Source organism: Sus scrofa, chromosome 9 (assembly GCF_054392235.1).
Source record: "Sus scrofa isolate SSC_HxYL_T2T_F1_AM1 chromosome 9, Sscrofa_HxYL_maternal_Yorkshire_Landrace_v2.0, whole genome shotgun sequence".
In the NCBI taxonomy this organism is placed as follows: domain Eukaryota; kingdom Metazoa; phylum Chordata; class Mammalia; order Artiodactyla; family Suidae; genus Sus; species Sus scrofa.
In genome coordinates, this window is record NC_139391.1 from 25,834,811 (window position 1) to 25,859,474 (window position 24,664).

General features: G+C 40.5%; 1 protein-coding gene across 18 annotated transcripts in view; it reads left to right on the top strand.

Moving 5' to 3' along the window:
- DEUP1 (deuterosome assembly protein 1) overlaps nt 1-24,664 on the top strand; it is a 205,300-nt gene that overhangs the window by 89,652 nt on the left and 90,984 nt on the right. For 9 of the 18 annotated variants that reach the window (XM_084975657.1, XM_084975661.1, XM_084975665.1 and 6 more), the window contains one exon: nt 8,914-8,986. In XM_084975657.1, coding sequence (XP_084831783.1) covers nt 8,940-8,986 — 47 coding nt within the window. In that variant the 5' untranslated portion in view covers nt 8,914-8,939. Of the gene's footprint in view, nt 1-6,758; nt 6,890-7,424; nt 7,638-8,913; nt 8,987-24,664 lie in introns of those variants that run through there. The other 9 variants (XM_005667227.4, XM_021062631.2, XM_021062632.2 and 6 more) reach the window with 3 other exon arrangements.

Below are 24,664 nucleotides of genomic sequence, written 5' to 3' on the forward strand. Positions count from 1 at the left end.
TGATGGAAAAGAATATTTTTTAAAAAAGAATGAGTCACTTTGTCATATAGAAGAAATGAGCACAACATTGTAAATCAACTATAATGAGAAAAATATGTGGCAAAAAAAAAAAAAAAAGGAAGGAAGGGAGGAAGGAGGGAAAAAAAAATGGGTATAGGGACAACTTCTCATACAAATTTCCAGAAAAAGAATTTGCCTTCCCCCAGGGTCAAAGTCAAGATAGGTATGTGTTCTGATGTTCCATTTTTTTGTGACTTAAAGAATAAATGTCTTTATTTTAGAATACTTTTAGATTTAGAGAAAAATTGTGAAAATAATCCAGAGTTCCCATCCAACCCACATCCTGTAGCCCTTCTTATGGACATCTTACATTAGTACGATCCATTTGTTACAGTTAATATATAAATGCTAATAATAACATTATTTTTTAACTACAGTTTGTACTTTACTCAGATTTCCTTAGTTTTTACCTAACGTCACTTTTTTTTCTGTTGCAAGATCTCATCCAGGATAACACATTACCCTTAGTTATCATATCTTCTCAGGCGTCTCTAGGCTGTGGCAGTTTCTAAGAGTCTTCTTGTTTTTGATCATCATGACAGTTTTGAGATGCGTTGGCCAGGTATTCTGTAGAGTCTCAATTTGAATTTGTCTTGTGTTTTTCTTATGCTTAGACTGGGATTATGAGTTTCAGGGAGGAAGATCACAGACGTAAACTGCCATTTTCGTAACATTGTATCAAGGGTGATTTATGACTGTCACTGTTGCTCTTGGTCACCTGGTTGAGATAGCCTTCTGCAGGTCTCTCCACTGTAAAATTACCGCCCCCTTTTCCATACTGAACTCTGGAGATGGAAGTCATTGTGTACATCCCACACTTAACGAGTAAGGAGTTTTGTTCCAACACCTCCTTAAGGGTAGAATATCTGCTTGAATTATTTGGAGTCCTGCATGGAAGGTTTGTCTCATCTCTCCCATTTATTTCTATCAGTATAGACTCATGGATATTTATTGTATACTTCGAATTATAATCAAAAGTTATTTTATTTATGTATTTAGTTTCTCAAATTGTTCTGGCTTTGGCCATTGGGAATTCTTTCGATTCACTTCCATGTCCCTTTGGCATATCCTCATCATTGTGAGTTTTAGTTTAGTCTAGGTGTTTGGTTTTTTGTTTTTGTTTTTGTTTTTTGAGCACTTCATTACTTTCTGGCATTATAAGATGTTCCAGGCTCATATTTTATCTACAAATACCTATATCTACAGCTATCTGTAAATATTTCTATATGTAACTGTTTATTAGGCTAAACGTGAGCCCCTATTGTAATCTTCTATGCTAATATATTACTGACATGGATCATTCTAGTCGCCTCCCCTTGCTTATGTGTAAACTCCTACTCCAACAAGAAAAAGCTGGCTCCCACCATCCACCATCTATTTATTTAATTATCCAACTACACAAGTATACAGGTAAGGCAGTATTAGAACTGTTAACGTATACCCTCTGGAAAAAAATTTAACAATTGGAGTATAGTATTTACGTACAGTTAATTTTGCCTTTGTTTTAACAGATTCTACTCATGTCCAAAACTACTTAGATCAGTACCTTTTTCCCTTACCTCTTTCATACATTTTTAATACAGTTAGATTTTTTTCGTCACATTCTACATTCCACCCTGGGATCTTCCAACTTCCGAAGTCACTTAAAAATTTCATGCATTGGAGTTCCCGTCGTGGCGCAGTAGTTAACGAATCCGACTAGGAACCATGAGGTTGCGGGTTCGGTCCCTGCCCTTGCTCAGTGGGTTAACGATCCGGCGTTGCCGTGAGCTGTGGTGTAGGTTGCAGACACGGCTCGGATCCTGCGTTGCTGTGCACCTGGCGTAGGCCGGTGGCTACAGCTCCGATTCAACCCCTAGCCTGGGAACCTCCATATGCCGCGGGAGCGGCCCAAGAAATAGCAACAACAACAAAAGACAAAAAGACAAAAGACAAAAAAAAAAAAAAAATTTCATGCATTAAGGTTCCCTCTTTGTCTCTCATTTACTTTTATAGTGAGAGTAGCCTTTGGGAATCCTAGTTTTGCTTTTTAATGTTTTAAATTAAAGTATAGTTGATTTACAATGTTGTGACAATTTCTGCTGACCAGCAAAGTGATTCCAGTTCATATATACACTATAGAATATATATACACATTTATTATATATATGTAATATATATACTTTTGTTCTCATATCATGTTCTATCATAAGAGATTGGACAGAGTTCCCCGTGCTATACAGTAGGGACCTCGTTGCTTATCCATTCTAAATGTAATAGTCTGTTTACATGAGGATATTTATCGTACAGAAATGAGTCTGTTCTCTCTTTGTCCCTATACTCATTTTCCACTTGTTCATATTACTTGTGTTGTCTGAAAAATCTCCTGTCAAAAATTTAATGTAGGAGTTCCCTTGGTGCAGTGGGTTAAGGATTCGGCGTTGTCACTGCTGTGGCTCAGGTTTGATCCCTGGCTCTATAACTTCTACATGCCACAGATGTGGCTGAAAATACTTAATGTAAAGTAATTTGGGGTTGGATATGTCCTAAGGCAATTCTCAAAAGCAAACGCAAATCTGCTGGAAGAATTCAACCTCTATTCTAACCTCAAAGGTGCCCCAGAAATAAATCCACCCCCAATTATAGTAAAAAATCATAAAACACACAAGAAAATAAGACACTATGATAAGAAATAGCGGTGATAGACCCCCAAATTTCAGATATTGGAGTCATTAGACACATATTAGAAAATAACTATGATTAATATGTTTAAAAATTTTTAAAGAAATATGAACATTTTTACAAAGAAATGGAAGTTATAAAAAATGACAGAGATGATTTGGGAAATAACCAAATTAACTTTTTTATAATTTCAAATTCAACAAACACTTCCTGAGTACACACTATATGCAAGGGCATGTACTAGATACTTTCATATATATTATCTATTTTTATTTTCATGACAACAAATAACATAATATTAGTAAGTACTAAAGTTAAAAGCCTACATCTTAAAATACTTTCCAATATTTTGTCTTTTCCCTACAATCTGGAAAATTTATTCTAATCTATTTTCCAGTTCAGAAATACTCTCTGAACTTGAATCAAATCTATTACACACACCTGTGGTGTTCTTAATTTTCATTATTTGTAATTTTTTTAGTTTTAGAATTTCTGTTTGGTTTCTTTTCAAATATGCTAAGTCACTTTTTATATTTAGGGCTCCCTACAAATTTTTTTCCATCTTATTTTTATTTCTTTTAACATATTATTCATATTTTCATAAATCTTTAATTCCAATATATAAAGTATCTGTGGTTCTGTTTCTGTGTTCTGTACTTTCTACTGGTTTTCCCTGATGGCATCTTGTTTTTCTGGTTTTGTTTTGCTTTTTTAGGGCTACATCCGAGGCACATGGAGGTTCCCAGGCTAAGGGTCCAGATGGAGCTACAGCTGCCAACCTACACCGCAGCCACAGCAACATCAGATCTGAGCCGTGTCTGCAACCTACAGCCACAGCTCACTGCAATGCCAGATCCTTAACCCACTGAGAAAGGCCAGGGATTGAACCCATAACCTCATGGTTCCTAGTCGGATTCGTGTCCACTGTGCCACAAGGGAAATTCCACATCTTGTTTTGTGGTCCTAGACCATGTTTCAGTATGTTCTGAAGCTGTATTTGAGACATTATTTTCTGTATTTGAGACATTATTTTCTGTATGTGAGACATTATTTTCAGAAAGAATTGGAAGCCTGGAATGATTTTTCATCTTCACCAGAGGAAATTTTTGCTTGCTTTCTCCAGGTGTCTTAATCTACCAGTCCAGTACTGGCTCATCCATACCCAAAGACAGATTGTCCTGAATCACCTACGTGATCCAAAGCTGGGCTGCAAGTCAGTAAGAGAACTGATTTGTTTCCACTTCACCTTTCTCCTGAGGGCAAAGTTGTTTGGGGTTGCATCTTAAAGGCAGAGGATGTTTATCTCTTTATCTGGGGTGAGCCCAGGCTTTGTCTTTTGGCAACTTTGCTTCACAAAACTACTGGAACTACTGCTCAGCTTTGTGGTTCCTTCTGCCAGAGCATTAAATGCCTTCCAGGCAAAAGCAGCATTGTGTTCTGGGCTCACTTCTCTAGGTTCTTGCCTTTTCCTAGATTTTGACCCAAGAATTTCTCACTATCCTATTAGCTTAGGACCTGAAAGCTTTTAACAGAGATGAGCTCGTGGTAAGAGCTGACCCCTGGCTCCACATGTATTTTCCCTGTTGGGAACCTTTCACTTCAGTGTTATCCCTGCCATCCCTGATTCCAGGAAATGGGCTATTCCATCCATGAAATTTTAGCTCAAGACTATAGAAAGTCTTTGGTTCCCCTTAATATCCAAGAGAGGATGACATTTTCAAAACCACAGAGCCAAAACACCAAGGATCTCTAAGAAGGAGATGTACAGAGAAAAAAATCATGATAGCCATTTCCCAAAGAATTTAGTTTTCTGAACCCAAAATGAGACCTGGTGTTCCTAATTCCCATCAGGAGGACGTGCTTCTGTTTCACCTGGGCCCCTGGCCAGCCAAGACTAACAGGTAAGGCCCTCCTATCAAGTCTGAATTGTGTGAATTCTCTTTGGAGAGACAGCCCTGCCTAGGAAAGTTGACAGGACTGAGTCAGGATGCGGTGAAAGATTTCACCCTGCCCGGCCAAGGGGCTTAGATATGCTTTTCTCTGCAAATGTCCACTCCCTCTCCCCACCCAGAGAAGGTTAATGAGGAATTTGAAGGAGGAGCCTTTCATAGTCCCTCTCAAATCACACCCAGAGGGTTAACCCGCTGTGCCGAGCCGGGATCAAACTGTGTCCCAGTGCTCCCAAGATGCTGCTGATCCCATTGCACCACTGTGGAAACGCCAATAGATGTAACTTTTTATTGCAATGCATATATAATTTTTTCTTTTTTTTTTTTTGGCTTTTCTAGGGCCGCACCTGCGGCATAAGAAGGTTCCCAGGCTAGGGGTCTAATCGGAGCTGTAGTCACCAGCCTACGCCAGAGCCAGAGCAACATAGGACCTGAGCCAAGTCTGCGACCTACACCACAGCTTACGGCAACGCAGAATCCTTAACCCACGGAGTGAGGCCAGGGATTGAACCTGCAACCTCATGGTTCCTAGTCGGACTCGTTAACCACTGAGCCAGGACTCGAACTCTGCAATGCATATATAATTTTTGAACCTTCTTTTGAAAATGATATAAAAATAAATATTTCCTCTGTTGAGAAAAAGGCAAACATCAAGTTAATTAATATAACCTTGCATACATTCAAGTTGCATATTTGTTTTCTGTACTGCTATTATAAATTTCGGTGTGAAAACTGTTTTGTTAATGAAGGTTTTTCAGTTTTTAGGGTTCAGTCTATAGCTATGATTATTATTTAGTCTATATAATTGGGCCCTTAGCTTTTCTTCCATAGTTCATCCTCATTCATCCCTTTCAAAACATTTTCACCTGAAAAGACTCAATAATAGGTACATTTCAGGGTAAATTCAAGTCTTTGCAGTTCTAACTTGATGGCAGGGAGTCCTGGAGAGGTGGGGAGGGAGGAGGTAGGTCTTGCATTTTAAGCCTGAAGTCTCATCATGAAATGAAAGCTTTATTCCTATTAAATTGAGTGAGGTATTTCTATTCTGCATTGAAATTTTCTTTGTCTGCCACCATATGTGAACTCTCATATACTTATGCTTTGCAATCCCTGCAAACATTTATTTTTTCTTGTGAAAATGTGGCTTTAAACACACCTACAGTTACCTAAGCAAGATTTTGACTGCTGAAGAAACTGACTCAACTTTAATCTTTGGACAGAGTTTGAAAAGCACTGGATTTGGAGGAAGATGATCTAGGTTCATATCTTAACTGCACTTGAACTAGATGTAATGTCTTAGACAATTTTAACTTTTTTTTCTAAGCCTTCTGTTCCTAATGTGCTAAGAGGAGCTACAGTAACGCCTGTTACACTGTGTCACACGGTACACCTGAGCATATAAGGAAATAATGAACACGAAAGTACTTAGCAATGATAAAGAGCTACAAAGTGTGAGTGATACTGGGCATCCTGAAACTTCATGGAATTTTATTCCTAGTTCCATTTTCCCTTCCGTAGAGTCAGAATAAATACATTGACCCATTCAATTTAGACATGAATAGAGGTTTACAGAATATTGAAAGGTTTCAAGTTAAAATGATCACTCTCTTCAATCGTAATATGAGAGCTATAAAACACTGATTAGAACTAATAACCTGAGATACTTTACACCCTTCCTCTGCAAAACTCGATTTGTCAAGAAATAGCAAAAGGTTTTTCGAAATCCAAATGGAATTTGGATGGAGGAATTGGGGTCAGTGTTAAATTGATAGCCATATTAAAGTAGCAAATTAAGGTTAATGTTATGAAACTGGAGTGCAAATAAAATATTTTAAGAATTAGAAATTCATCTACTGAATGTACTGGGAAGGAAGTCTGTCCCTAAAATAGATCCTAGAGTATTTTCCAAACGCCAACTTTTAAGTCCTTCAGCGTTATCAGTAGAAAGATATGGATACGCGTGTGTACATACACGCATGCGTGTATATGTCCTTTCCTATCATTTCTTTGAAATTAGAACCATGAGACAGAGCTTCTGCCGTCAATTATTCTTGGAATTTGGTGGGGAAAAAAAAAGAATTTGGAATCAATCACTCCGAGTTCTGTCCGTGTTCCCTCATTAGGACCATCACCCTCTCCCTACAAGGGAGGCGCTACTCTCTGCTGCTCTAAGTCGCAGAGCTGTTCTAAGGACCCAGCGCGCTGCATGGGAAAGACAGGTACAGATGCTATGGTTGCAGCGACCAGAGTAGTTGGGCGCTGAGCAAAAGCGGTTTCAAAAACATCCAGCTCTTCCCAGCTGGAGGACACTTTGGTGACTGGAAAGGCACCTCTCTTTACCCTATTTCGTTTTCTCATTTCAAGTGTGAGAATGAGAAGGAGGGCCAGGTGGATTTAAGGAACTTGGATGCAGAACCTTCTCCACCCCCCACCCCAGCTGTTTACACTTTGTGCCTCCGTCCTGTCGTTCGTTCCTTCCTTCATTCGACTGCTATTTCCTGGCCCCCTGACGGGTGTCGGCCACTTCGCTAGGCAGTGGGAGTCACGAAGTGGAAAAGACCCACAATGTGGTCTCCGGACGCCCTCGGTCCGGTGAGCAGGCACTAGAGGCATAACTGTGGCACAGCGAGGACCCGATGAAGCTCCGCACCGCCGCTCCCGCCGCGGCCTCCCGCGGTTCTGCCCGCCGCCGCGGCGGCCGCGCCCATTCCCCACCCCACCCCCAGCGACGCCGAGTTCCGGCCGCGTCCCCATGGCAACCAGAGGCCGCCGGGCAGGCAGTCTGGCGCTGGCGGGGAAGGAGCGCCCTTAACTGCCTGAGCAGCCGCGCGGCTGGCGGGCCCGGACCGCGGGAGCGCGGCGGCGTGTGGCGGGGCCCCTCGGGGCGGGCCGGGCTGGCAGTGACCCCGGCGTACTTACTCCCGGGGCCTCCGACCTCTCGGGAGAGCGCGGCGCAGCGCAGTGCAGGTAACCCGCCCCGACCTCTGCCCACTCCCTTTAGCCCAGCTTGCCCAAGAGGGGCGGGGGACCCCGACAGACAGCTGGTCCGCCGGGGCTGGCCTTGAACCCTGCGCTGGGGGGGCCGGGGGGCCCGGGGGAAACGGGGGGCGGGCGGGAGTGGTGGTCCAGGGCGCTCTGCAAGTGGGGAGAAGTTCAGACGGACCTTGAAGAATCCAGAGCAGAGTGTCTCCCTAAATTAGGTCCAGGGTCTAATTGTGTGGCTTTGGGCCGTCACCTGGTTCGTCTGTGCCTCAGTTTCCTTGGTGTTAAAGTGAGGGATTTGAGAACCTACAAAACGAATTTATTCTTCTGCTGTTCTGGTCAAGTTTTCCTTCCCCATTCCTGCTCCTGGCCCTTCTGCTCTACCCCCAATTCCAGGGTTTCTCTTAAGTTCTTTGATTTGAGAGTAATAGGAGCCCTGCTAGTCTCCCTCCGCTTGCGGCCACCTTGAATGCTATTTAATTGACTCATAGTCAGTAATTTAGAAGAGTTGAAGTCCTTTTCAAAACGTGTCCACATATCCTCATAGATTATTTTTCAATTAAAACTTCGCTTACAGCAGAAAATTGACAGAACGCTGCAAACCAACTGTAATAGAAAAAATAAAACTCATTATAAAAAAAATTTTATTTATAAAATAATTTAAAAAACTAACTTTGTTTTTGGGGAAAAAACAAACAAACAAACATGGCTTTACTTTAGGCAAGTACTAACATCCCTATTTTGTCCAAAGAGTGAATGGGTGCCCACAGAGCCGGGAGGAATTGTAAGATTTCTATTTTTAGGCAGTTCTTAGCCCTTTGGTCCTAACGTTTATGGCATATTCATTCTAATCCAACCTGGAGCGAGCCAAAGAAAGAATCTACTCAAATAAAGGCATACCTTTTGGAGATCACCCAAAGGAAGGAACCCTTGAGTATGTTCAGCTGGGACTCCTCTGGTAGGAATTTGGTTTTACTCATTTCACATGCTGGCACTTTGCCAAATCCAGGGCACCAGGCTGTTGTCCAGTAGATAGTGAATGAATGTCCATTTCAGTCAATAGCTTATATTTCACCGCATCACTAAGTCAGTGTGATAAGTGCATGAAACAAACAGTAAGCTGGAGTTTTTACATTTTGTGGAACCAAGAGCTACTACACTAAAAAGCTCATATAATATGGTTTCAGCAGGAAACTTTTCTTGTTTTTAGGTTAATGAATGTAAGCATTTTAAGAATCTAGATCATTTCTCCCCCTCACAGGTTAAAAATCAAGAAATACAAACCCAATGCAGCAATTTCTTGACATGGAGAACCAAGCCCATAATACAATGGGGTAAGTGCTGAGACATTTCTTTTGAAGAAGTTGGTACTTCACTATGCCAAAATCTCCCTGACAATATGTGAGTTTGGAAATTTAGTATTAATAGAAGGATATACGAGTTATTTTTGGTGAGGAAGCTAGGAAGAAATTCAAGTGACTTTCATTAAGTTTGAAGTTCTAATTTTGACTGTGAGTCCGCACTGAAAAAATCACCATTTGCCAACTTTCGGTGAGTTTTTGCAGTGTTTTAGGATGATGGGTGCCCTCAGAGGCTTCATGTGTTCTTGGGTTTCCATAGTGCTGTAGCTACTGGTCAGCTTGCTACTCTTCTGCAAGTATCCAAGCATCCCTCCAGGTTTGCCCTTAAGGCTGAACTCACAACTTAATATAGTCTCAAAACAGCAACAAATACAGGGTATTTTACCAAAAGTTTCAGGAAAACATAAGGAATAGCATTTGTATGGCATTTGCCATTGTAAAAAAAGTATTTTTTTTTTTTTTTTTTTTTTGGTTACACCTGGGGCATATGGAAGTTTCTGGGCTAGAGGTTTAATTGGAGCTGCAGCTGAGGCCACAGCCTGATCTGAGCTGCATCTGCAATCTACACCGCAGCTTGTGGCTGTGCCAGATTCTTAACCCACTGAGCGAGGTCAGGGATTGAACCCACATCTTCACAGACACTAATCAGGTTCTTAACCCTCTGAGCCACAGCGGGAACTCCAATAATACTTTTTAAACTCCTACTGCATACTCCTCCTTACAACATCCCTCCTAGGTATCATTCTCATTTTACAACTAAAAAAAATTGAGCATATTAATTATAGTCTAAGGTCTTGTAACAAAGAGGCCCCCAAAGGCAGGGATTTAAAAAACACTGAAGTGTTTCTGTTTCCTGCACAAGTTCAGAGATGCGAAGACCAGGCCAGTAGGGCAGCTCTGCCCTCCTCACTACATGGTTTACATTTCTGTGCCCAAAGTGGTGTCATCACCTTCTGCTATCATGACTGTTCTCCTACCGGAGAGAAGGGGAAGGGCAAGAGGAAAGGGTAAGACCACTCCTCTTAGGAGTGTGACCTGTAAGTGGCAAACCTTGTTCTCTTGGCTTCCCATTGGCTAGAACTTAGCCTGAAGGCAAGAGCTAGCTGCGAGGAAGGCTGAGAAATGTGGTCTCTAACTGCACAGCCATATGGTCATCTGAAGCTTAGAGGTACTGTAATAAAAGGAAGAAGGATGAATATTGGCGGATAATTAGCAGCCTCTGTCACACTGAGTTCAGAAAGGTAGGAAGAAAGAGAAATGAGGCAGGAACTTGTCCCAGAATATACAACTGTTTGGTGGAGGAGCTCTCATTTGAATTCAGATATGTCTGGCTCTAAGCCCAGCATTCTTCACTACATGGGAAATGGATGGCAAAATGATACAAGGAGCAGCCTGCCTAGTATCCATCGCAGAGCCAGGAAAGGATGCTGGATAGAGCAGGTGTTAGGTCCCTGGTATGACGATGACACTAAGGGCTAAGATGCCGAGTGAAGGTCTTGAACCTAAGGTTGAGTACCAGTTATTACTTCACTCCCGTGAATCTGAGGCCATGGAGACTATTTCCCCTCCATCTATCCTTTTGGAAAACAGTATGGAATACTGAATACACACCAGGCACAACACTAAACTCTTTGGCTCATACAAAACCCATCAAGAAATAGACCTTAAAGAACTTAGAGCTTCATGGGCAACCATAGCATTTTGGGGGCACAATGTAATTACAAACCAGAAGTGAGTGAGAGGGACAGGAAGTTTCCATGGGGAACCCACCACTCACTGCAGCAGACCTGGGACCAGAGCTTGTCAGCCGTGGTCTCTGAAGCATGGAGAGCCCGGTTGGTTTTGCCTTTGTCCTGTGCACTATTGAGAAATATGTAAAACATCTAGATCACGAAGGTAATAAAACCTCATTCAACAGGGATTTGTCGTGTTCTTCTCAAACCATGTCTCCTACGTACATAGTAATGTTTTGTGAGGCACCCTGCATTTAACGAATATTTATCTCAAGTCCACAATGAGCCATTCATGGGTCGGAGCACCAGGAGGACAGGGGTGAACAAAATACAGACCACTCCTCCCAGGGCTTGATACCTTAGTGGGAGAGACAGTGGGAGCTAGAAACATGTTTCCCATGGTGATGTGAAGAAGAAAGCAGGCTCAGGATGAGAGGAAGAGACTGTGAATGCGGTGGCCAAGCAAGGATTCCCTGGTAGGGCGGCATCCAGGCAGAGATCATGGGTGGAAAAGGAAAGCTCTCGACAGCGGGAACAGAAAACTCAGTCGTGGGCACTTTTACACAGAACACAGATGCTGTGGGTGAATCATTATTCTCTGATATCTTGGTTATAACAGGGATTGATTTTTATTTATCTGAGAGTTCTCCGAGTTATAGGTGTTGGTGCCACAATAATCAACCTAAACTCCTCGTAAATGGAAGATATAGTTATTTACATAAATAATCATAGAATGAATAAAATGGTCTAAGCTTTTTTAAGACTGGCCTTTTTAAGATAACCGTGTTGACATTTTGCTTTGTTTTGTTTTATTATTTATGAATTTGTACTCTTATTAATTTGTCCTTTTATGTTTCATTTGTTCTGATTTTTGAGTTGAAAAATACGGGTTCAGTAATTTTCATCGTTTCTGGGTCTCATTATTTCCTTAAATAATACAAGCATTTAAAGCCAAAGTTCCTCTTGGCTCAGCTTTGCTGCCGGCCATAGGATTAGTGTTCCCACTTTCATTTTCTAAATTTTCTGTTGTTTCACCTTTGATTTCCTCTTTGACTCAAAAGATGTTTAGGAGATGTAGCTTCTTTCCAGGGGAGGGTTTAAATATCGTTTTCTTCTTCTTTTTCTTTTTATGGGCCACACCTGTGGCTTGTGGACGTTCCCAGGCTAGGGGCTGAATTAGAGCCACAGCTGCCAGCCTACACCACAGGAACACCAGATTTGAATTGCATCTGCGACCTACACGGCAGCTCCCTGGCAACGCCAGATCCTTAACCCACTGAATGAGGCCAGGGATACAACCTGCATCCTCATGGATACTGCTAAGTTTTGTTATCTCTGAGCCACAATGGGCACTCCATGAGTGTTTTTATTTGAATTCTATTTTGCCTGATAGGGATATTGCCACATCTGCTTTCTTTTTAATTTGCTTTAACCTGTAACAGTCTGTTCTTCCCTTTCATAAAGGAAAAAATTCAGTCTTTTCTTTCCTGTGTGGGTTAAGACCCAGTTCTTCCCTAATGTGTCTTTCTTCTTGTGTGTTTCCTTTACCTTCACGGAGAATACTTCACGTCTGACTCTTCTGGTCACCAAATATGTGGAGGTTTATTCCCCCACCAAGCAATTCTCTGGGATACCAGCTGGGTGTCCTGTAGTTCAGCTCAGTGCTGACACTGTCTACCCAGAAATAGCATCAGATCCCACAGGTTAAGAGCTGGGTCCCACAGCACTGCTCACTACCAGTGGCATTGCTCCATTCTGAAGCCCAGGTTTTTCATCTGTGCTTCTGACCCACCAGCCATAGGTCAGAGGTTACAGTAACCCCTCCCCTCACTTCTCGGATTTTGATTAATTTGTTTGAGTTGCTCACAGAACTTGGGGAAACATTTACCTTTAAACTCTTACTTGTATACAGTTTATTAAAGCAACCGGATGGAAAGGATGCATGGGGCAACGTATGTGGGAAGGGGCACACCAGTCTCCCAGCACCTCTGCATTGCAGCCCAGAAGCTCTCCAAATCCCATACTTTGGGGATTTTTGTGGAGACTTCGTCATGTGGGCATGATTGAGCCTGGACTGCATTTTCAGCCCTTCTCCCTGGATAGAGAAGCGAAGTGGGGCTGCTGAGATTGCAAGTTTCTAATCATGGCAGAGTCTTCCTGGTGCCAGCCATCATCTGGGGGTCATCTAGGAGCCCACCCAGAAACATTCATATCATCCAGGGTGGTAGCTCACCCACCCTAGTATTACTAGGGTTTCAGGAGCCCTGTGTCAGGAACCAGCAGAGGTCAAAGATTAGAGCAAAGAGCTGCCCCCGTGGTCTTATCACTTAGGGAATTACAAGGGTTTCAGGAGCTCTGTGCCAGGAACCAGGGGGCAGAAGCCACTGTATATTTTCTATTACCTCATACCCTTATTTTCAGTCCTTTTAAAGATAGCATATTGTGTCTCTTGTAAGTAGCATATGGTTAGATGAAAATATATATACCTCAATTGGAATCTCTTTGCCATTAAAAGGAGGTTTTGTCATTAGTAACATAATAGCATTTGACCCTTTTTGCTTTCCCAACATTTGCTAGTCTGATCTAGTTTTCTTCTCCCTCTTTTCCTCTTAGAAGCTTTACATCTTCCTAAGTTTGGGACTTAGATCACTGATTTTCAGGCTGTCTTTTTTTCTAATATATGATGCCAAGGCTATGTACCTTCCTCTAAGTATCACTTTATCTGCATAACACAAATTTTGTTGTATTTCATTATCATTCAGTTAAATACATTTTATTATGGCCATTGTGGGATTTATCCTTTTACCAATGGGTTCTTTTGAAGTATATTTTGTTTAATTTTTAAACATATGGGAATTTCCTACTTATTGTTTTGTTACTGATTTCTGGCTTAATTGCATTCTAGTCAGATAATTCATTATGTATATCAATAGCTTGAAATTTGCTGAAACTTGTGTTATGACCCAGCATGAAATCATTTTTAAATCCCTTTTTTCATGAATGTTTGAGGGAAAAAAAATGTGTACCTGAAGTTGTCAATTCCAACATCTCACATATATTCATCAAGAAAATTTGCTGCTCATGTTGTTCAAATCTATTATAGTCTTACTGATTATTTGTTTGTCTTACTGTAACTTCAAGACATACTAAAATCTCCCTCTGTGGCTAAGGAAAAAAAAAAAAAGAAGCTTTACATCTTATTTTATAAGTTGTTAATTGACATTTTTTAAAAAAACATTTTAAATTCAGATTTCTCTTCTGGGATCCTGAATTTTAAACTGTAGCCTTGACCTCCCTCAGCCCCGGTGAGACTTCATCTGTAATCCTGCCTTTGCTTCTGCTTTCCTTTTCTCCATCTCCAAGGAATAATCTGGATTTCTAGTCCTGATTGCTATTAATTAAGCTTATCCTGTATGTAATCATTTATCTATTAATTATTCCTCATTTAAGAATTTTTTAACAGCTTAAGTTTGATTGCAGTGCTTGTAACTATTGTATGTAAAATCTTCCTTGTTCTTAAAAATATTTTTGAATTCTTTTTTAATTTGAAGTACTTCCTTGGGTAATCTTTACATTAAAATGAACATAGGTGATATACTGCTTAATTTTGACATATTTTCCAAATGTCTTATTTTTACCCTCATACAAGAACTCTTGTTAAGTAAGAATCATTACTCTCATGGTCCTGAAGTATGGAGTGCTGCAGGTGGCAAGTCCAGTGCCAGTTCATTCTCCTTTTCAGGTTTTTTTCCCCCTTTTCTTTTTTCATTTAGTATCTGGAGGCTTATAGGATTTCTTTTCCATCCTTGGAATTTACAAATTTACCAGGATAACTGTCTAGTTATGAATCCTTTCTCAATAATCCTTCATAGCATTTGGTGAACACTTTTACAATGAAGATGCAAATCTCAGTGAAATCTTCTATTTCTTTGGTTAATAACTCTCAAAAAAAAAAAATTCTCCACCATCTTGCTTCATTCTTATCTCCTAGAACACCTGTCTCTTTTTCTTTTTTTCATAATTTCCATCATTGTCTTTTTTGCTCGGTGTTCTGGAGGAATTTCTTGTGTTTTCTGTTTTATTTCAGAAATGATTGCATTCTGGTTTTTTATTGCTTCTGTTGAGATCTTTAGTATTGGCCGCTAGGTTTTTATCTCCAGGAACTTCTTTTTTGTCTGTTTATTTCATTGTTCCTTTTACATAGTAAAATGATTTTATTTATCAATGCGGTACACTCCTGACTCTTATTAAAAATATGAATAAGAACTGTTTGAAATGATCTCTTGCTTCTTTCATTAACTCCTTTACAGTCAGTCAGTCTGTGCGTGTGGCTCTGATGTATTTCTCCACCTTCTTCAATTTGTACCTCTTTCCAGACCCTAGCAACTACTCGACAGGCCCTGCCTTTCTTCCAGCCTCCGCTACTCTAGAAATCTGTTAGGGTTTTCCAGAGAAATCAGTCCACCAACTAGGGTGTAGCTGCAGCTCCCTGAGGGCTCAGCATAACCACTAGCCAGTGTGTTGTGCAGTGTAATATATTTAAGATTAGTAAAGCTTATGTTTAATAAACTTGTCTCTGAAGATCATTTCTAAACAAATTCCGCAAATGCATTAAGCAATGCTAAATGCTAAGGTCTATGAAACACATATATGGAGTCCCCAAATGTCTGTTCTAGAGTGTGGTTCTGAAAAATGTCATTTTCATTATATAAGTGGATGCACATATGATGGATTTCTTCTTTAAAATATATTTGCTAACTGAAAATAACAGATATGCAGCTTTTCTTTTACTTAGTTACTCATGTATGTGGTTTAGAAAGTCATTTGGTTACCAAAAACAATCTCCCGTTTCCACCCTAGTCTTTCACTCTCCAAAGGCAACCACTTTCAGCTCTTTTGGCTGATTCTTTTGATGCTTCTCACATCTCAAAACAACATGCTCATATTGCTACTTCTTGATTTTTCAGTTTGGGGCATTATCTACTGACATCCACGGTAGTTATTTTTCAGGCCCCCACCACCTCATCCGCACGGACGTACGCATATTTCTCATTCCTCCAGTACACTGTAATTTTGATTGGAGCAATATTCTCTTTGCCTTGTTGTGACTTTATAAGTGTCTCTGACTTGATACTCTTGAACTTGATACTCTTGACGTCTGAGCCACATAGTACACAGTGATTAACTTTTCCTTTCCTGCACATTTTGTTTTTCCTGGAGCTAATACTTCTAGTATCACAACTATAATTTTTTTGAAGTTTTCTTCTTTCTGCGTAATTTTCTTCAATGTCTTATGTTTGTGTTTGTCCTAATTGTGTGAACTGCCTTCCCCACATGTCTCTGATCCCGGTCTGCTCTCTCCTCTTTAAGAGTAGTGGCCTCAGAAGCTGGTGGGAAGCCCCAGTGTACATGGGTGGGGCTTGTGGATTGGGGTCTTTGCTGTCTGGTCATCAGTCAGGTCTTGTTCAGTCTTCTGTCTCAGGCTGCTCAGATTCCAGAGGACACAATTCTAAATTCTCCTGCTTGGAGGGTCTAAGTTGGGCTACCCACACTCACTCCCTACTTCCAGAAATACCAGTGAGTTGCTTGTTAGCACTCTCCACCTTTTTTTTTTTTCTTTTCTTTTCTTTTTTGGTCTTTGTAAGTTTAACCTTATAGGTTAAAAATATTCCCTTGCTTTATTGCAGTAGGATTTGGAAAGGGAGCAAAGTGTCTATGTTCATCCATCTTCAACCAAAAGTCTCATTTTTGTTAGCAAATCGTTTACTCTACTTTTTATTCTGTGACTTCTATCTTAGTCATTGATCTCGTTTGTAGAATCTTGTCAGATCCTTCCTGAAAATCCAGGTACTGTTACATGATCCACCAGACTTTTTTTTTTATCTGCTGTGAAAGTTGTATTTTCAAAGACCAAGGCAGATGAATACTAAAGCATACTTTTCACATCTGAATTCAGAAAAGCAGTACTTTAAAGCATTACTCTTCTACGTATATAACTTTCTTAATCTTAAAGTGTCCTTTCCCTCTGAAACATTTTTTTCATTATCACAACTTCATTTACCTTTATTTAATAATGATTTTTATTTGTTCCATTATAGCTGGTTTACAGTGTTCTGTCAGTTTTCTATTGTTCAGTAAGGTGACCCAGCCACACATACATATCTACCTTTTTCTCACATTATCCTCCATCATGCTCCATCATAAGTGACTAGATACAGTTCCCAGTGCTACACAGCAGGATCTCATTGCTTATCCATTCCAAAGGCAACAGGTTGCATCTATTAACCCCAAATTCCCAGTCCACCCCACTTCCTCCCCCTCAGCAACCACAGGTCTGTTCTCCATGTTTATTATGAGTTAAGTGCAGTTTTAATTGTAGTTTGTAAAAAATTCTAAGTCAATATGTATTGGTAGTTTAATAAATTGTACTAATGTATTATTTTTGCACATTGAGAATTCTTTTTAATTTGACTGATTCTTGTGCCATCGGAATGGCCCAGACTATACCCCATTATTATCCTCCCCAAACCCACATCCTCCAGAGTAATCAGCTTTAACAAGTTCTAGTTTCTTGTTTCTCTGAAGAAGCAAAATGAAGCAGACCTGGGGTAAAATTCTGATATTTCAGACTTTAAAGTTAGATCCTAAAATGATAGCACAGTGGTAAGTGATTGTTGGAATTCAATGAGTGATTTTGAAAGGAGGGAAAGACACTAGGAAGAAAGGAGAGGGAGGGAGATAGGGGAAAGGAAGGAGGGGGAAGAACAAAGGAAGATTCATCTGAAAGATGTTTTAAACTGCTACCAAGTTAGGCAAAGATTAAAAATCACCTCTGTGTAGGATAAATTTGCATGTATTTTTTATAGGACAAGCTCTACAAAAGGTTTTATTAGTTACAGGTTACTTTTTTTTTTTGGTTGTTTTAGGGGCGCACTTGTGGCATATGGAGGTTCCCAGGCTAGGAGTGGAATTGAAGCTATAGCCGCTGGCCTACACCACAGCCACAGCAATGCCAGATCCAAGCCGCATCTGCAACCTACACCACAGCTCACAGCAATGCCGGATCCTTAACCCACGGAGCAAGATCAGGGATCGAACCCGCAACCTCACAGTTCCTAGTCAGATTCGTTTATGCTGCACCATGACTGGAATGCCTACATTAAAAAAAAAAAAAAAAAAAAAAAAAAAAAAAAGAAGAAGAAGAAGAAAAGAAAAAAGCCATGATATGTGTAAACCTGGGCAAGTCCATCAGGCCCAGGAACCTGCAACCTGACCTGCTGCTCCAGATACTCCGTGGTCTGGCACCTTGGAGCTGCTTAGAACAGTTGCAAGCTTCTTGTCGGAGCATTGGTGAAACAGAAGTGCCAAAAAACGTGACGATTGTAGAAACAGGAGGCGCTTGTTAGTTCTCTCTCTAGGGTGAAAAAAACAGTCTCCTTGGACAGCAGTTAATGTAAAAGCTATGTACAAAAAGAACCTAACAGGAGTTTCTGCTGTGGCACAGTGGGTTGAGAACCCACCTGGAGCGGCTCAGGTCACTGCAGAGGTGTGGGTTTGATCCCTGGCCTGGCACAGTGGTTAGAGCATCTGACTCACAGCTGCCACTCAGAGTCAGTCCCTAGCCTGGGAACTTCCATATATGCTATAGAATCATGTCGTGAAAGAGCTTCTGAATCTTCCCTAAAAGAAAGGGAGGAGTGCAAATAGCATTTTCCAGTTATATACTACTTTTTAAAAGATCAACAATAGGAAACAATTGGTGGATCAGAAGAACAGCTGACTCATAAATGGGATAGCTGGTCTGAGTATGGATGCAGCCTGTAGCCATTCATATAGGAAAACTGAAGCAGGGCAGGAGGCACAACTGGGGCTGTGGCCGAGGGACCCCAGAATATCCAGATCTTGCCTCAGATCACAGACAGTCCCAAGGGAGATACCCTACACACTTATAATGGCAAAGAAAACAAATCCCCTTTAGTGGTGAATGATAACGAGGCCACCCACCTCACACAGTGTCAGTGGGGCCATGAGGGCACCCCTGCTCCCTCAGCCATGAGGGTGTTGGCATAGGATTGGGGGGAACCTGAGCTCCCCACCCACCCAGCAGTAATGAGGAGTCCCTTCTCCCGCGTAGCAAGAGAGGCTGAGTTAGGATCATGATTCTGCCAGGGCCTGGCAGTAACGAGGCAGCTCCCCATGTCTCAGATGATGCGTTCTCAGACACGGCCCGCTAAAGCACAAAACTTAAATAATGGCCAGAGTCCCTGAACACAAGATCCAAACAAATTAAGATTTTTATTTTTCTGGAGGCTGGCAGTTCAGAGCTGAGACTGTGGCTCTCCTGTGCCATCAGGGAGCCACAGCTTCCAGGGGAGTTGGGACAGACTGTAACAGATAAATAAGTATGTTCTGTCAGGCAGTGGTAATAACTTGCTTTGGAAAAAAAAATAATAAGACAGGTCATGGGAGTGGAGAGCTAAGAGTAAATCTAAAAAGGTGACATTTGAAGAAAGACCTGTAGAAAGTGAGGGGTGTCTTCACAGGGATATCCTGGGGAGCGGCTTTCCAGGCCGAGGAAACAGCAAAAGGAAAGGTTCTGAGGCAGGAACATGCTTGGTGTTTTCAAGGAACAATAGAAAGAGGCCAGAGTATTTAGAGAGGAGGAAGCCGGGGGGGACATGGTGGGTGGTGACATCAGAGAGGCACACAGGGCCAAGTGCTGCAGGGCCTCCTGGACCCTGGCGAAGACTTCAGGTTTCATTGTGTAAAATGAGAAGTCCCTGGAAGGTTTGGAGCAAAGCAGTGGCATTTTCGGACTTAATGTTTTGAAAGGCTCGTTCTGGTTGCTATGTGAAGACTAGCCCATAGTCAGGGAGGGAGTAGAAAGGACGGACAAGCCAAACTAATGCAGGTGGGAGATGGCAGTGGCGGGGACCACGTCAGTAGCCGTAGTGACAAATGGGTATATTGTGACGGAAGAGCTGACGGTATTTATAGGTCATAGATTGGATTTGGGGTGTGCGAGAAGGAAGTGAGCAAAAGTTGATCCAAAGCCTTTTGACTCACCAGTTGAAAGGATAAGCGTGTCACTTACTGAAAACAAGGAAGCCTGGAGAAATACAAGCCTGATGTGAGATGCTGGTTATACATCCAAGTGAAAATCAAATAATTAGCTGTATATACAAGTCTAGATGTATCTTTCTGCTTCATCACCCTCAGTGTGGCTTTATTGTTTGTCCTCACCTTATGATGCAAGATGGCTGAACCACCTCCAGCATCACATCTGCCTTCCAGGAAGGGAGCAGAGGAAGAGCAATGACTAAAGACAAAAGAGTGCATGCCAACATTTTTATTTGGGGTTCCTGTGGAAACCAAAGCCCTGAAACAAGAATTGGGATATAAGCAGTTTATTTAGGAAATGGAAGTATGGTGTATTAGTTTCCTATTCTGCTGTATAACAAACTTTGCCCATATTTCAGTTGGGTTGTTGGCTTTTTTGCTGTTGAGTTGTATATGTTGTTTGTATATTTTAGAGATTAAGCCCTTGTCTTGGGAGACTGACCTGAGAAAACATTTGTAAGGTTGATGTCAGAGAATGTTTTGCCTATGTTCCCTTCCAGGAGTTTGATGGTGTCGTGTCTTATATTTAGGTCTTTCAGCCATTTTGAGTTTGTTTTCGTGCATGGTGTGAGGGTGTGTTCTAGTTTCACTGATTTACACGCAGCTGTCCGGGTTTTCCAGCAATACTTGCTGAAAGACTGTCTTTTTCCCATTTTATGTTCTTGCCTCCTTTGCCAAAGACTACTTAACCATAGGCGTCTGGGTTTATTTCTGGGTTCTCTGTTCTGTTCCATTGGCCTGTATGTCTGTTTTGGTACCAGGACCACAGTGTCTCGATGACTGTGGCTTTGTAATAGTGCCTGAAGTCTGGGAGAGTTATGCCTCCTGCTTGGTTTTTGTTCCTCAGAATTGCTTTGGCAATTTCTGGGTCTTTCATGGTTCCATATAAATTTTTGGATCGTTTGTTTTAGTTCTGTGGAAAATGTTATGGGTAATTTGATAGGGATTGCACTGAATCTGTAGATTGCTTTGGGTAGTATGGCCATTTTTACAATGTTAAATTTTCCAACCCAGGAGCATGGAATATTTTTCCATTTCTTTACATCTTCTTTAATTTCCTTGATTAATGTTTCATAGTTCTCAGCATGTAAGTCTTTTACCTCCTTGGTCAGATGTATTCCCAGGTATTTGATTTTTTGGGGTACAATTTTAAAAGGTATTGTATTTCTGTATTCCTTTTCTAAGATTTCATTGTTAGTGTACAGAAATGCGACTGATTTCTGAATGTTAATCTTATATCCTGCTACTTTGTTGATAAGTTCAAGTAGTTTTTTGGTTGAGTCCTTAGGATTTTCTATGTATGGTATCATGTCATCTGCATGCAGTGACAGTTTTACCTCTTCTCTTCCTATTTGGATGCCTTTTATTTCTTTTGTTTGTCCAGTTGCTGTGGCTAGGACTTCCAATACTATGTTGAATAACAGTGGTGAGAGTGGGCATCCGTGTCTTTTTCCAGATTTTGGTGGGAAGGCTTTCAGCTTTTTTCCATTGAGTCTTATATTTGCTGTGGGTTTGTTGTAAATGGCTTTGATTATGTTAAGATATGTTCCCTCTATACCCACTTTGGTAAGAGTTTTGATCATGAATGGATGTTGGACTTTGTCAGATGCTTTCTCTGCATATATTGAGACGACCATATGGTTTTTGACTTTTCTTTTCTTTTTTTTTTTTTTTGTCTTTTGTTGTTGTTGTTGTTGTTGTTATTTCTTGGGCCGCTCTCGCTGCATGTGGAGGTTCCCAGGCTAGGGGTTGAATCGGAGCTGTAGCCACCGGCCTACGCCAGAGCCACAGCAACGCGGGATCCGAGCCGCGTCTGCAACCTACACCACAGCTCACGGCAACGCCGGATCGTTAACCCACTGAGCAAGGGCAGGGACCGAACCCGCAACCTCATGGTTCCTAGTCAGATTTGTTAACCACTGCGCCACGACGGGAACTCCCGGTTTTTGACTTTTCTTTTGTTAATGTGGTGTATGATGTTGATTGATTTGTGTATGTTGAACCATTCTTGTGAACCTGAGATGAATCCCACCTGGTCGTGGTGTATGATCTTTTTTATGTGTTGGATTCAGTTGGCTAAAATTTTGTTGAGAATTTTTGCACCTATGTTCATCAAAGATATTGGCCTATAGTTTTCTTTTGGCTCTAGTTTGAAATAGAAAAAGGGTAAAGTGATTATCCTGCATGTCATAACACTGCATCTTTCATCAAATAGACCTTTTGGGATGAAGAAATTTTAATTGTCTTGGAGATGGGCTTATAGAAGCCAAGATACAGTTATTGGTGGAAATCAATCATTAAATATTTAAATGTTTAGTCAAAAAAAGTACAAAGTGTAATTTTAGATGTTGAAAATGGAATAACAATATACTTCAGATATGAATTTGATTTCAGGTTTATTCTTTTTCAGTGTCTATATAATATGTTCAGATTTGCTTTACTTTTAACCTCTCCTATAGGCTTTAATAAAAGAAATATAAATCCCCCCCCAAAAAAGAATCTTCAGCTAATGCATGTGTAGTAACACATTTATTTACTATTAATTTATAATATGTTTCTGTGTTAATAGAAATAATTTTTCAGATATATGTTTATGAATATAATGAAATTATTTATACTTCTAGATGATTGTAAAAATCACCCTGAAGAAAGAGGGTTAGTTCTGGCTGTATTTCACTGTCTTAGCTCATTCGATCCAGAACCAAGGTGTTCTGTAGTTGTACAGAAGTTTCAAGAAAAAGTTTTATCAGAACTTCTATTCCTTTTAGAACATAAAAAATGAGATTTTAAATTTGCATGTACCTAGAATTCCAATAAGACATTAATAGAGACTTGAAAGCTGTGACATTGCACTTTCTTTCTGAAAGTGTCTTTCTTTGATTATGATGAAGGCTCTAGAATAAGGCTTTTATAAGTACATTTACGCATACTTTATTGGAATAGTGGAATTCCAATAAATTCCTCCACATCCCAACATTAAGCTTGTCACAGGTTAGAAGAATGGACTGAATATGAGCCACCATCTCAAATATTCAGTAAAAATAAGCATTGCAATGCTATTATGTCAGCAAGCACTCATTGTGACAGTAAATAACATTCTTTGGACAACAACAACAACGAAAAGCTTTAGAAAATCTACTTTTAGCTGTAATTCAGTAATTAATTTTGAACAAGTGCAATCATGAAACTATGACTTAAAATTAATGAAGTAATAGATACTGGAAGTTCCCCTGTGCTGCAGCAGGTTCAGGATCCAGCATTGCCGCAGCTGTGGTGCAGAGCACAACTGCAATGAGGGTTCAATTCCTGGCCTGGGAACTTCCACGTGCTAGGTGTGGCCAAAAAATTAAAAAGTAATAATTCTTTTGCTTTACTGTTTTAGCAGAGATAATTGACTAAAGAGCAAGCTGACACTGTAGATATGTCCACAACAGTGAGTTAGGAGTTCTCCTGGAGTCTTTTGCATTTAGTTCTAATTACGTTTCTGGTGTGGCATCATATGTGGTGTGCAAATAGAATTTGTGAGCCACTATAGAAAAGTTAAATTTTATTTATTATTATTTTTTAAACTAAAAAAGAAAAAAAAATGTTTATCCATTTGTCCTACCTCCACCCTGAGCCTCTGCAATCACCAATCTGTTATCTCTGTCTATGAGTTGGGAGTTATATGTTGAGATTCCACATGTAAGAGAGATCACATGGTATTTGCCTTTCAGCGTCTGACTTATTTCACTTAGCATAATTCCCTCAAGGTCCATCCATGTTCCTGCAAATGCAAGATATTATTCTTTTTTGTGGCTGAATAGTATTCCATTGTGTATATACATCTGTCTATCTGTCTGTCTATCTAGACCACATCTCCTTTAGCAGTTTATCCTTCAGTGGACATTTGGGTGTTTCCATATTTTGACTATTATAAATAGTGCCTCAGTGAACATGGTGGTACACATATCTTTCCAAGTTGGTGATTTCGTTTTCTTCAAATAAATTCTTCAATGTGGAATTGCTGGATCATATGTTCTATTTTTAATCTTTTGAGGTACCTTAATACTGTTTTCTATAGAAACTGCATGAATTTACATTTTAACCAGCAGTGTACAAGGGTTCTCTTTTCTCCACACTTTTCTTTCTAGTCTTTTTGATAATACCCATTCTGACAGGCATGAAGTGATATCTCGTTGTGTTTTTTATTTTTGTTTCCTTGATAGTAATGTAGAGTGTCTTTTCATGTGTCTTTTGTTCATCTGTATATGCTGTTTGGAAAAATACTCAGATCTTCTGCTCATTTATAATCATATTTTTTATTGAGTCGTATGAATTCTTTATACATTGATATTTGCAAATATTTTCTCCCTTTTCATTTCGTCAGTGATTTCCTTTGCTATGTAGAAAGTTTTAGTTTGATGTAGCCCCACTTCTCTCTTTTTGCTTTTGCTTTTGGTGTGAGATTCAGAAAATCATTGTTGGAAGTTCCCGTTGTGGCTCAGCAGTAACGGGCCTGACTAACATCCATGAGGATGTGGGTTCGATCTCTGGCCTCGCTCAGTGGGTTAAGGCTCTGGCATTGCCATGAACTCTGGTGTAGGTCACAGATGCATCTCGGATCCCATGTGGCTATGGCTGTGGCATAGGCCAGCAGCTGTAGCTCCAGTTTCGACTCCTAGCCAGGGAACTTATATGCCACAGGTGTGGCCCTAAAAAGCAAAAAAAATAAAATCATTGTTAAGACATATGTCAAGGAGCTTCACTGCTTATGTTTCCTTCTAGGATTTTTATGGTTTCAGGTCTTATGTTCAAG